This window comes from Nanorana parkeri, unplaced genomic scaffold (assembly GCF_000935625.1).
Source record: "Nanorana parkeri isolate BGI_ZX_2015 unplaced genomic scaffold, ASM93562v1 scaffold335, whole genome shotgun sequence".
NCBI classification, from domain to species: Eukaryota; Metazoa; Chordata; class Amphibia; order Anura; family Dicroglossidae; genus Nanorana; species Nanorana parkeri.
This window is the reverse complement of record NW_017306603.1, coordinates 1279104-1293101: the sequence shown is the minus strand read 5'-3', so window position 1 is coordinate 1293101 and position 13998 is coordinate 1279104. Positions and strand designations below refer to the sequence as shown.

The 13998-nt window shown below is 44.2% G+C and overlaps 1 protein-coding gene across 1 annotated transcript in view; it reads left to right on the top strand.

The window, feature by feature from the left end:
• The window catches only part of ERO1A (endoplasmic reticulum oxidoreductase 1 alpha), a 45880-nt gene extending 32902 nt beyond the window's left edge, over positions 1-12978 (top strand). The window contains exons 10-16 of the mRNA XM_018558366.1: positions 1600-1626; positions 2675-2767; positions 5822-6068; positions 7424-7493; positions 10327-10413; positions 11858-11991; positions 12475-12978. Coding sequence (XP_018413868.1) covers positions 1600-1626; positions 2675-2767; positions 5822-6068; positions 7424-7493; positions 10327-10413; positions 11858-11991; positions 12475-12532 — 716 coding nt within the window. The 3' untranslated portion in view covers positions 12533-12978. The remainder of the gene's footprint in view (positions 1-1599; positions 1627-2674; positions 2768-5821; positions 6069-7423; positions 7494-10326; positions 10414-11857; positions 11992-12474) is intronic.
• The last annotated feature ends 1020 nt before the right edge of the window (positions 12979-13998 follow it).

The window sequence follows — 13998 nt, the reverse complement described above, 5'->3', positions numbered from 1 at the left end:
GGCTTCGGTCACACCTACACTTTGGCATCAATCGCGTGTCCAGGAATAGTGATCTTTTAGAGTGATTAATAGAGCACCATGTGGGGGGAAAGTGCAGGCAGTCTTACCTAAACACTGTCCCAGCAACATACATATATATATATATGTTATTCTATGAAATGAGAGATATGAGATTCCATTTCCTCCCCACTGCTTCTTCTGACAATGTTTTGAATGGTGCCATCTACTGGCCTGCCATGTTATACAGTGTTACCACTAGAAAAGAACTTCCTGAGCTATGGCTGCCCAGCAGGAGTAGTACTACAAGTTCTAGTGCAGGCTCCGATATTGTAGTTCCAGGAGAACCAGATAACTGCACCATGTTGGGGGTCTTATTAGTATATTTATGTATTATGTTTCATTCTCAATCAGAGAATGTTCTGATCTAACCTGTTCTGGGGTTTCTGAGCAAATGACTTTGAGCAAATGAGTTAAATCCCAAACTTTTTAATTTTTTTTTATATTTTACATTTTTTCTTTTTTTCATCTGTGGCTTTATTTACACTCCTTTTTTTTTTTTAAATCTTTGTAGTACATCTAAAGATATTTTATGGTTTAGTTTTGGATACAGTTTGGGAATGGTTCAAACTCCTGTCATTTTTGTGTGTGTCTTCCCTTTTTACTTTCTCTCCTTGAAACACAACAGGAAGTAGGACGGCTGTTTGGAATTATTGTCCTCATTGGAAGATTTCCCCCCCCCTTCTTTTTTTTTTTTTTTTTTTTTTGCGACAGCCTTGTTTTGGATATGTTTCCTAACTTTCAATCCCCAGGACAATGGTCACCAGGACAAATAAACACAGATAATCTCCCCAGTGGGGTCATAGATGGCGATATAAACTTAATAGGAGTTCTAACCCTTCACCACTTGGCTTTAGATATACTTTAATCCTTCTGTATTTTTTTAATACTTTTCTATCTCTAGGCAGAACCTTTTTTTGTCAGCTTAGACTAGAGTGGGGAAGGGTTGGATCCTCAAGTTTTTATTGCCATTTGTGTACCCACTGGGGAGTATGCACTCTATCTGTACCGGTGACCATTGCCACCGGGAAATTCAGCCTTTTAGAGTTGTCACGAGAACAAGAGGTGAGGGTAAAACTTCCACTGGGGACTTCTTTCCCAGGTACAGCTGTCTAAGGCCACATGCGCACGGCGATCAGGAGATTCCTCCTGCAAGAAACTGCAGATTCTTGCAGTAGGAATTACAGGTGTGTCCACACAGATGTGGCCACTGTGCCCATTCAAGTTAATGGCAGGGTGACAGTGGCCGCATCTGTATGTGGCAGTCCACAGGACTGCCACTTACAGATGCGGCCGCTGTCACCCTGTCATCTGAATGGGCACAGTGGCCATAAGGTTCTTTTGGCAGTAATCTGCAGACTACCTTGTGCATGAGGCCTAAGAGGGGAAACCCTCTGGGACAGAAAGTGAAGGTACACACAATAGACATTTAATTCTTCCCTACTGTATCCAAAACTAAAAAAACGTCCTGACTGTACATACATTTTAATTAGAATGTTGGCATTTGTATTTTTGCATCACCTTTTTTTCTTTGCTTTGCAGAGGTCCTGTTCTATAGCTGGCTGGAAGGTATGTAATCTAATTTCTGTCAATGATTAAAGGATTAAACATTTTCATTTATTTATTCAGCGTAAATTGTATACAGTATATTCTGTCCTGCTCTTGTAGTTACAAGCACCCTGACTCTAGAAAAGAAATATCTCCTTCCCTGGTCACCACCCTCAGCCTGTGATTGGACAATGAAGGAGTAGAAGCACATGCTGGGGAAGAGGTTGTGTTTGATAGTTGTTCACTAGGGATGCACCTATACCGGTTTTCCGGTATCGAGTACCGACTTATTTATATTGGCCGGGAAGCCGGCTCCATGCTATTTGGCAGGCTAGACGCTGATTGGCCGGGAGGTCGGCTTCCCAGCCAATCAGCATGGAGTTGGCCAAACTGCATTGGCTTCCCGGCCAAGAAGGAAGCTGGGTGGCGAGTCATTACTCGGCTTCCTGATTCCGTGGGAAGCCGGCTCCATGATCCCTTGCGCCCCGGTATCGGAGCATTTGGGCTAGTATGTGTACTCGCCCAAATACTCTGTATTGGTACCGATATTAGTATCGGTGCATCCCTATTCATGAACATTTATTATTTATTAGAGGCATTTTATATACTGCTGACAATTTACACAGCTCTTTACATAGTGTACATGTACATCTGTCTTTGCCTTCGAGGAGCTTACAATCGTACTCAAATGGCAGAGGCCATTTAGACAGAAGCAAGTTAACCGATCGGCATGTATTTGGAGTGTTTAAAGAAACCTAAATACCCGGAGAAAACCCAGGCAAGCACTGGGAGAACATGCAAACTCCATGCTGCAGGGCAGAAGTGCTAACCACTAAGCCACATAGAGCCAACCCTCCTCAGCAATGCCATGGCTGTCAGTAAATGTGGGGACAGACCCAGCACACCTCTAATCTACTAAAACAACATTGTAATATGATGGTTAGAGCACAGGGCGGACAAGGGATTTGTTGTAATAAGTAACAAGCTGTACCCTTCCTCCTTTATATTTCAGATTGCATGTTATATATTTTATGTATATGTTACAACTGTTCTGTATGACTTCTTGCAGGTCTGTGTGTTGAGAAAAGAGCATTCTACAGGCTGATATCTGGATTGCATGCAAGCATCAATATTCACCTCAGTGCAAGATACCTACTGCAAGGTAGGAAAGATGTGCTATACTGCTGACCTAAAGTTCTTCATTAGCAGTTGTGTCCTTTAATTCATATGCCACTTCCACCCACTATTGGGTTTTTGTTGGGTGTCCATTAGGGTTGCACAGATACCAAGTACAGTACTCGGTACAAGTACGAATACATGTACCGATACTTCTGAGCTACAAGAAGAATTAGGAGGCAGCTGTCATTTGTAAGGAGCACACGGAGCTCCCGGGATTTGTACATCTCTGTTTTAATGTACGATTTTGTTTTTATAAATATAAATAAAGAGATGCACAGATTCCAGTTTTGCGAGTATGAGTACTGGTACTTGCCGAATACTTACAAATACAAGTACGAGTACTGATACATTTTTGTTTATTGTCATGTGACAGTTTTTCTAAAACAATACAGACTAATGATTTCAGGACAGTGGTGGAGCGCCAGAGCCAGGTCCCAGCTGCAACCGCTGCAACCCTGGTAGTTCTCATGAAAATGCCAAGTATCTGCACTGGTACTCGAAAAGTATGTGTGCATCCCTAGTTTCCATGGGTTAAATCACCCTCCAACCTTTCTGGTCTGTTAAGCTGCCCATACACTATACTTCTAAAAGGAACCTCCTTTTAGAACTACCAACCACCATGAGGTGCGAGGTCCTGCCTAACTGGATACAAATTGCATTGGTTGTTAAGATTTTAAAATAAATTCCGAGTTCCCTCCACAGGAAACTGAATGTGACACTGGGGTTGGATTGTCTTGTACAGGTTGTAAAGCAGCTCTCCCTGGGAGTCATCAGAACACGACCACTGCACACCAGCTCTGCCTCTCCAGGTCACTCGGCACTATCCAGGGGGCATTGCTACTATGAATATTAATGAATGGGGGGAGAAAGCTCAGAGACAGCTCAGTTATCACAGAAGCTTGTGCACAAGGGATGCAAAGCATTGTGGGAAATATAGTTTTCCTTGCCCAACATTGTAGTTCCCACTGTGCACAGCAGCCTGCAATTTACACAGATTGCCTGCAGAGCACAGAGACGGCTGATTGAAAAGGAGCCATGAGGAGATGAAGGGGACGGCTAACAAAAAAAGGTAAAGTTTTATTTTTGTGTTCATACAGCTACTGCATATGCCTGCTACATGTAAACTCAGCGTACTTAGTTGGCATATGTTTTTTTTTTTTTTTTTTTAAAACCTCCGCAAAGCTGGAAATGGGCTTTCCAGTATGATTCGTACGTTCCCCTTTCTGCTACTCAGCGGTAACACTGTGCCAATACAAACCACACCACTGAGCTCATCTTAAATGTACTTGGCTCTGTCTCGGGTCTGCATAACTAGTAGTTGGCCAGGATTGTAAATTCACGTTCTACTGTAAATCGATTGCTAGATGAGAGGCAGCCGGATTTGCACTACAACCACACTCGATTTTTGAGAGCAACTCACTTGATAAATCTCTCTCCGTGTCTTGAGGACTACTGATGAGACGATATGATGTGTCCTTATACAGCACTTTAGTTAACCCCCCCACCCCCATTTCCCAATCTTACTTCCCTCCACTTGTCCGTCCCTCTACAAAACACTGAAGTATCTTTGTGCTGTAAAAACAGGAAACCAAACCTAATTTGTTGCAGCGCGAGTCAGTGATGAGAACAACCCCGTGTGTGCATTATAAACCTATTTTATAGATTTCTGTTTTTAGACACACATTTTGTCTCATTTTTACCCCAGACTTTTTTTTTTTTACTTTGAAGCTGACTTAATGTACGGGTTCTCTTTTCTGCCCCATTGTAATTTTTTCAAAATCTGAATACATATAATTTTTTGGGAGCCTTGATCTGGTCATGCGACATCATGGTCATGGGTCCGCATCATCCTCTTCTTCCGCTAGCAGTGGGCAGGTCCTGAATGCTGCAGAGAACAGATCCATGTGATTCGCTGTCTGCAGCATTGTCCTGTCATCACATAACGGACGGGTGACATGCCCAGGGGGTCAGCCCTTGACGCTCTGGGCTCACAGGGTCTGGCATGGATGACCCTGGCAGGGCTGGATTTCCCACAAGGCCAACCAAGGCCCGGCCTTGGGGCAGCAGGGAGTAGAGGGGCAGCAATGGGGTGGAATTCCTATCTCCCAATGCACAGGACATGCAGTGCCGGGCGGTTTTGTTGTTTTTTCCCTGCTTTGGGCAAGCAGAGCTAAATGTACAGCGGGGAAGCCGCCGCTTGTTTTGTACAAATGATCTCAGTGATGTCGCCAAAATCACTTGTATGCAGCCTGCCATTCTCCATTGGAGGTTTAGCTGGTTTAACTAAGAGGGGAGGGACATGGGTTTTAAGTTGAACCATCCCCTACTCTACCTACAATTCTAAAAACATTTTTAGCTTTAATATACTTTAAAGAGACTCTCCATGTTTGTAAAAAGCCCCCCCACCCACCCCCAAATTCTTCTGTTTATACCTCTGCACAATACTCAGTGCTTTTAGGTATGGGGGTATGCATGTTACCTCCACCCATGTGACAATGCCTGGGGCTAGCGGCCATTCCTGTCATCTTTAAACTCTACCAGCTATGATGGAGATTGCAACAGAGAAAGGAAGGGGTGCGAACACTGGAAAGGTGAGTCTCCGCGGGTCAGGGAGGCCTTTTCACAGACGGGGCCCCCTTCCCCTGAGTAGGCAAAGAGACAATGTCTCTTCTAACCTATTGCCTTTATGGGAGAGAGTAATGGAGGAGCTGTAATATTTTTGCTGCTCTGGTTTCCCTCCAGTGCAGGCAAATCACCAGAGGCCACAACATTCGGTTTCATGAACTCTGCTGAAGGGAAGGATCAGGGTCAGACTGGACTGACCTATCTGCTGAAGAAGAAGCTCAGTGACCAAATGTCTGAGCTATTTTGTTACCTAATATAAAAGTTAGGAATGGTTAAATAGACCTTTTTCCCCCCATTTATAAAAAGATGGATCATTTCTTTCATGAGTGATCCATGTTGGGGATCATTTTTTTTCCAGGTTTGACTGTATGTGATTTCACTGAAAGTTGCCAATTTTCCTTTCCTTCTGCAGACACCTGGATGAGTAAGATCTGGGCACATAACGTGACAGAGTTTCAGGCACGCTTTGACGGCACGCAAACCCAGAACGAAGGGCCGCGGCGACTGAAGAACCTGTACTTCTTATATCTGATCGAGCTGAGAGCCATCTCCAAGGTTCTGCCATTCTTTGAGCGACAATCTTTTCTGCTGTACACTGGAAATGAAACAAAAGACCTGGAGACAAAAAAGCTGCTGCTCGACATTCTGCGAGATACCAAGTAAGAGTTGTGCTGGTCAATGGCATGTTTTATAAAGAAGGGCCACAGAGCTTAGAAACGTGCTTTAAAGCCCAACTTTGGGTTCTTTTTATTTTCAGCAAAACAAAATGCAGCTCTGGCTGCAAAAATGAACAGCTCTGCCCCACAGTAATCTCTCTCCGCTACAAGAGGTCTATGATGCTTGGCATTTGAGGACGTAACTTGAGTGCAGAGCATCACGATGACCCCTTTGGCCCCATATAGCACTGCACTCAGTCCGTGCCACTCTGAAGCATCACACTCTGAGCGAGAGGCAATATCGTGAGGCTCATAGGAGTGTCAATTGAGGAGACCTCAAAGTGGCAATAAAATAATGATTCAGGATAAAGGCTTGCAGTAGTTGGTGTACCTCAGTGGTAGGCAACCTCCGCAATCCAGCTGTGGTGAAACAACAAATGTCATCATGCCTAGCCTCTGGGAGTCTTGTCTGTGACTGTCAGTCTGGCAATGTCTCATGGGATTTGTAGTTCCACCACAGCTGGAGTGCCGAGATTATCTATCCCTGGTGTAACTAAACCCAAGAAAAAAAAAAAGATAATATATTGCAGTTTACCAGCCTTAAGCTGGCCATCATCCAGCCGAAATCTGTACAATGGGTGCCCCTGTCGGCACCCTTGTATCTGACATTCTTTAATCAGAAAATTGAAGGAGTGAGATGGAACATTTTCAGGTGAACAGTGACAGCAGCCACTCAGCAAGCATTGTGACAGCAGGAAATTGGGGGAATCCGTTCTGTTTTTTGCGATCAGCCCGTAAGCTGATTGCGAAACATATAACAGTGTATGGCCAGCTTTAAATGTGATGGCTGCAGCTCAGTGTTCACCCATAATGGAAATAATTTTCAGGGACATGACCCTTTAACTGTACAGGGATGTCCAAACTCCGGCCCTCCAGCTGTGGTGAAACTACAAATCCCATGAAGCATCTCTCTCCGGGAGTCATGTCTGTGGCTGTGAGAATCTTGCAAAGCCTCATGGGATTCGTAGTTCCACCACAGCTGGAGGGCCGCAGTTTGGACATCCCTGCTTTAACATGACTGTAGGATGTTGGCACATTACGCGATTGACAAAGCTAGCACGCCCGGATAAGGATCCTTATTTTCATAATGGTGACAGTCCCACGGCTGAGTCTAATGAGATGTAAAAGTTGCATTTACAAACCAAACAGAAAGTTTAGTCACACGGCTAAAATAAATATTCTCATCCTTGTGTTCAAGCTTTTGTAAATTGAGCCTAAAGGCATCATCTAAAATTCTGTTCCTTGTAAATGTTATTACTGACCAGGTTTTATATACTTCTTTCTGTTCCATGTTATAGAGATTTTCCCCTGCACTTCGATGAAAATTCACTTTTTGCCGGTGATAAGAAGCTAGCTGACCGTTTAAAGGTAACAAACAATAACATGTATATTGGAGTCTGTGTGAGGATTGGGGCTTTCTGGAGCTTTGTGGTTTTGAGGACAATTTTGTTGAAACTCTGTGATGATCTCCTGTTGTATGAGATACAAATGATGGAACTTAAAGGGGTTCTAAACCCTCCGTTTTTGTTGCCTGTATCTACGGCTATCAAGTAGTAGATGTAGGCAAAAAGTAAAAAAAAACGCTTTAACCGGTTTAAACTTACCCTGTTTTTTGCTGCGCGCTCCCGCCCAAGATTCCGAAACTGTTGGGGCGGCCGCAAAGCATCATGGGGCGGGCGCATGCGCAGTTCGGATTTTCGGCCGGGAGATGAACAGAGACGCAAGGTAAGTCTATGGACGCGTGCACCCGCCTGCAGACACCGCTGGATCGGAAGTGCCAGCAAGGACAGAGGAGTCAGCGCTGGATCGGAGAGCCGCCGCACCGCTGGAGGGACAGCTGAAAACATCAGGAAAGAAGAGGAAGATCGGATGGTCTCGTTCACACCTAGGCGTATTGCATATGCGCGTCTGTGGCGCGTTTTTACCGCGATTCGCGGTAAAAAGTCGCGCGTTTCCGAAGGCTACTTGGCTGTATCCCAATGGAAACGCGCAACAAAACGGGCCAAAGTAGTACCTGTACCTTTTCAGGCGTGGGCCGTTTTGTAGCGCGTTAGGGACGGGCGGAAATACGCCAAGGTGGGAACGAGACCATTGAATACAATGGGATTTATATTTTTGAGCGTTTTGTAGGGCGTTCGTCGAGCGTAGAACGCGCTACAAAACGGTCAGGTGTGAACGAGGGCTTAGAGACATCATTTAAGGTAAGTGCTGACATTAACATGGGGGGAGGGGAAAAAATAATAATCCTTTAATGTCACTTTAAAGAGGAATTGAAGTTGATATGTTTTTGTTTGTACAGCACACTTGCACATTATGGCACACTTCCTTACCAGTGTGCCATTCTCCAGCACTGACCGATAACCAGGCGCTCAGTCACTGCTCCGTCCACCGCCGCCATCCCCTCTCTTCCTTCCTCCAGGTGTCCCATTGTTCTCTTTGTTCATTAGGCATTTGCACAGGAATTACATCGTCCTCAGCACTCTGCTCTATTCATGGCATATTACAGGGAAGGACCCGGGGCAGTACACTGCATGATGCATGCACCGTACAGTGTACATAAGCTATTAAAAAAATTGTTCTGCCAAATAAAACTTATTTTGTAGCAGTTTTTAGTTTTTTTTAAGTTTACTTCTGCTTTAAAGTGGAACTGAAGTAGGTTTTTGTTTTTTTTTGCATATTTAAAAAAAAAAATCTGAGCGCTTCTTTACTGACCGAAGAGAATTCTGTATGTCTCTTGTGTCACGAATGTTTTTCCATGCCTGTCAGGATTTTTTACCTAAGGCCTCATTCACACTGGCTCTCCTACGCTTGGCTTTTCTAAACACAGGGGAAGTTATCTGGGAAGTATACACAACTTTTAAGCTGCCCAGATCACTTTTTCCTGTATTTAGATGTTTCTGCTTGAAGCCGCAATTCTTGGATGCCTTTACATGCGTTTTTAGAGTTTCTAATAGGATCTTGGACGCACAGAATGCTATTTTCTCTGAATGCAGGTAAACGCAAATTCTGAATAACATTGAAAATCAGTTACATGCTTTTAAATGTGTTTAGAAATGTGCTTTAAAGGAGAACTATGGGGTTAAGGCTTTTCCCCATAGTTCTCCTTAGGGTAACGGGAGGACACAAACTAGCGTCCTCCCGTCACCCTAAGCTCAGTATATAGGGAGCTACAGCTCGCGGTATACTGAGACGCCGGAGCGGATCCCGACAATTATGTCTGGATCCGCCCAGCTGTGTGAGTGACAGCTGGCTCTGCCTATATAGAGGCAGAGCCAGCTGTACCCGCCCCCTCCCCCGTCCGTTCCACCAGTCAGCGCTGGAGGATTGGAGGGGGGAATCCAGCCCCTCCCCTGTCACGGCAGAGAGCTGTGACAGGATCGAGAGGTGAGCGAACGCCGGTATGTGTTCGCTCACCTCCCGATCTACTGAGCCGACCTGTGACAGTCTCATTGTCACAGGTCGGCTAGAACTATGAGGTGAGTGAAAAGCACTCTCCTCATAGTTCTCCTTTTAAATGCATATAAACACAGGTTTGACACGGCTGGTGTGAATGAGGCCTTCGTCTCGGCATGTCTTGCTGGTGGGATGACGTCATGAAATCGTGCGTGCATGCGCAGAAGTTACGTCATCCTGGGCAAAGATGCAGGGTGATGAGGACAATCACGGCTGTTGCATAGCCGGAGGGGCGCACTTTGCAGAGTCAGAGTGCCATAATGATAAGCATACTTGCACCTTATGGCAAAAGCTCCTGGAGGGAGGGGGGAGGAGCATCAGACTTATTCTGCAGTCTGGTTCTCTTTTGCTCATTTAGGGCAAAGCAACAGTTTTACTTTAATCCCCCATATGCATCCAGTGTATACTTGCCGAGACGTGTGGGTATGGAGGAACGTGTGGCTCACTCCATGTGACTGCGCTGAGCCAATCAATCCATAACACTGTGTAAGATTGTAAGCTACGATTCCAGTGATGTCAGGTTTCCCAAAACATTCCTTTGGCTTTGCAGTGGCTAAATGAAGCAGCAGGGGAGCAAAAGCCAAGTACGGCGCTGGGACAAGGTCCTATAGCACTGACATTAAAGGGAAACTGTTGGCCTGCTTTGTATGGACACATGTCCACTTTGGGAGATTAAAAGTGATAGTTTTGCCATGTTTGATTTTACTTGACCTTTTTTACTCATTACTTACACCTTTTATTTATATAGGATGAATTCCGACATCACTTTAGGAATATCTCCAGGATTATGGACTGCGTTGGCTGCTTTAAATGTCGCCTTTGGGGAAAACTGCAGGTAAGGAGCCTGGGAAATATTTGGCTAATGATGGTTAGAGTGTAACTCCAGGCCAAAACCTGTTAGTTTTAAACAAGGGGGGGTTAGGACTTTTCTCATGTCTGTACTCTGGGTTTCTTCTCACTTCCTGTCCTAGTGACCACTGTGTACCAATGGTGGGTGCATAGGCCACGGTTACCCAATAAACTGTCCTAATAAACTTTAGAGACTGAACCTTTATGACCAAATCATCACATAATAGTGGTTGATCACATGGTGTGTCTTCTGCCAACATTGCAATTAAAGTTGTGCACATTTTGGAAAATAGCAGCTTGTGTTGGATTACATGTAAAAGGATGAGAGTGCCGCAAAATGTGAAGTCCAGTAAGGTTTTTTTTTTTTTTTTTTTAAGAGGTCAAAAAGCCAATGCCTTTTGGGGGCTGAAAACCCCCCTTTATCAGGGCTGGAAAGCTGACACTAAATTTACCAAGATTCAGGAGAATAGTTGCAAAGTCAAGGGATAGGAAGACAATGCTTCAGATGACAAGACTCGCAGCTAGTCAGGCTGTCAGTCTGGGCACTATTGTGCAGTATCTTTGTAAATGTAATGATGAAAGTGTGTGGGGGGTTAAGCCCCCAAAACACATTGGAATTTTGATCTTTTTGTGATTTTAAATAAAATCTTACTGGACTCATTCAGGTTTTGTGTTCTCAGCCATTCATTGTACTCTGGACCAGCGTTTCTCAACCAGGGTGCCTTCAGGTTTCCTCAGGGGTGCCTCAATTCGTATACAGTGTCATGCCTCTCATGTGAAAGAGGGGGACTCCTGATATGAAAGGAGGGGATTTCTGACGTGAAATGTGATTTTTTTTTTTTTTCTGATGTGAAAGTGGGGGCTCTGATGTGAAGGAGGGAATCCTATTTTTTTTTTTGTCTTTTTTTACATGGAGTCTCCCCTTAAAATTCATACCAGATGCCTATCTTGGATATGAGTCTGGTATTTATTATGGAGGGGCCATGTGTGTGTTTTTTGGTGTGTGTGTATAATGTATGTGTGTGTATATGTATATATGTATATTTTTTTTTTTACATATTATACTGGGGTGCCTTTCAAATTTTGCATACTTTTAAAGGGTGTCATAACTTCAAATGGTTTAGAAACGCTGCTCTAGACGATTCCAGGGACTTCTGGATTCCAGCACTCCACCAACACGTCGCCTCTCGTGTCTTTGGTCAGCTATTTGTAATCTTATACGTACATATAACAGTGTTGGCTACAGTAACCAACCACTTTCTTACTAGCTGTAGGAAAAGGACAGATGGGGATCCTCTTGGTTGCTATAGGCAATGTAGACACAATTTTAGGAGTTTGACCTTTAAAAGGAAATGCAGTGTGCACGTCTTTGTGTTTGGCCTGTATCTCTATTGCTATATAACCTCTAGTGATTGTTGTATCTCCTGCAGACTCAGGGATTGGGAACGGCACTGAAAATTCTGTTCTCCGAAAAACAAATTCAGAACATGCCAGAAAGCGGGCCATCCTACGGCTTCCATTTGAAGCGACAGGAAATCGTGGCCCTTCTCAACGCTTTTGGAAGGTCAGTCCGGGCGAATGTTTTCCAGAACAAAGTGTCTTGCGTGTTGCAAATTTGGCCATTTTCTATAGAATTTGTTTTGGGCTACAACCCCCGGGTGCTGCATAGCATGAAATGCTGAAGCCGGGTAAGGGGGTACATTACTGTAGTTTTTGGTGTGAACCTGAACTATTCAGGTTGTAATTGTATACAGCAAGCTTTTAGGAACCTTTCTAAAAGCTTGCTGTACACAATTACAATCTGCAATTGTACTAGCTATGGCGTGTGTGTACAAGACTGACTAGTACAATGATGTGGGTGCAGAGCAAAACTGAAAGTAGGACGTTATCTGCTCTTCTCAGAACAGGCACAGTGACAGGGTCTCTTTACACATAACCTATGAAAACGTTATTTTTGTGGTTTATCACATTGCCATTTTATGAGGCTGACAGGTTCACTTTGATGTATGCTCCCAATCATCAACCATCTCCTCCTTCCTCCCCGCAGGATTTCTACGAGTGTCAAGGAGCTAGAAAACTTTAAAAGACTCTTGGACAACGTGTGACGGCGGCGAGACGAGGATTCAGAAGCAGGGAACTTTGCACTATGGCGGCCCGTATTTGTTTGACGAGAACATCCTTTTGGTCAAAATCTGAGAATCTTCATTCTCGCTGTGAAAACTGGTCCTCGGAGGACTCTCCTGTGTATATTGTAAAATAAATACGCTTCAGATTTTCTATTTACCGTGACTTGTACCTGCACTTCTGTCGGACACCCTGATGAAGCGCTGATCACCTTTTATTAAGGGGATAGTTTTTTCCTATCCCAAAACAATGAGCGTCTGTTTCATCCGCCTTGACTACTACTATCCTGTGTCCGCTGTGTATCTGCCTCATCCCGTCATACTCGCTGACCGCTATAACTTAACTGCGCATTTCTCTGTTCATAATCGGTAGCAAGTGTGTTGGTGCAGCAGAGCAGGGCACGGAAGGGTAGATTTCATTATTTAAAAGAAGCTTTGATTGCATTTCTTGAGGGCCGGGCCCTTCCCCTGTGCTGGACATACGTTTGTTAAATAATCATTCTAATAAGATATGGAAAGTTCATATAGTAGTCCTTCCTCAGAAAGAATCTTGTGGTGGATAGAATTAGAAGTTCTATTTAAACTAAATATTTGGGAAAATATAACATGAAACACAAAAATTTACAGAAGACTTGACCCCAAATCATCCATTGAAGCCTCCCCTCAAAGTGACGCTAAACTTAGGAGTTAAAACCTAAAAATACATTTAGGTACCTTAACTATTAACAAAAATGTATCTTATTTGTGTTTCACTCGGCTGTAGATCCTCCAATCATCTCTGAATTGGTGCTGACACTGTCCTTCCTTCTGGAGGGGGGCTACATTTGTTCCCCATGGTCCCTGTGTGTGTTGTAAATTAGTCACCGCTCCAAGCTCACTCCTGTGATGGACTACAATCTCATGTTTAGTTTACTAATTTGTATTGTGATTGTAGTCCATCCCGGGAGTGAGCTTGGAGCGGTGACTACTTTACAAAACACACAGCGACCATGGGGAACAAATGTAGCCCCCCTCCAGAAGGAAGGACAGTGTCAGCACCAATTCAGAGATGATTGGAGGATCTGCAGCCGAGTGATACACAAATAAGGTCCAGTAGTGTTAATGGTTCAGGTACTTTTTAGATTTAACTCCTGAGTTTAGTGTCACTTTAAGTTTTTTGTTCCCCCCTCCCAGTCTTAAGGTGCCCATACACCTGCCGATTATCGTACGATAAGCGAGGGAAATCCCGCGATCGTACGATAATCGGCAGGTGTATGGAAGGCGTGGGACTGTTTCTACTGTACGTCTTTTGTCTTACGAGCATGTTTGAAAACCCGCCGAGAATTGTACGATTGTCGGCGGGTTAGTGGCGTGCTCGTAAGACAAATGCTTTGAAGAATAAGGTGGGAGGTGAGATTGAATGAAAGTTAGAGATGATCCACATTGCACAGAGTGAAACAAGAGCAATC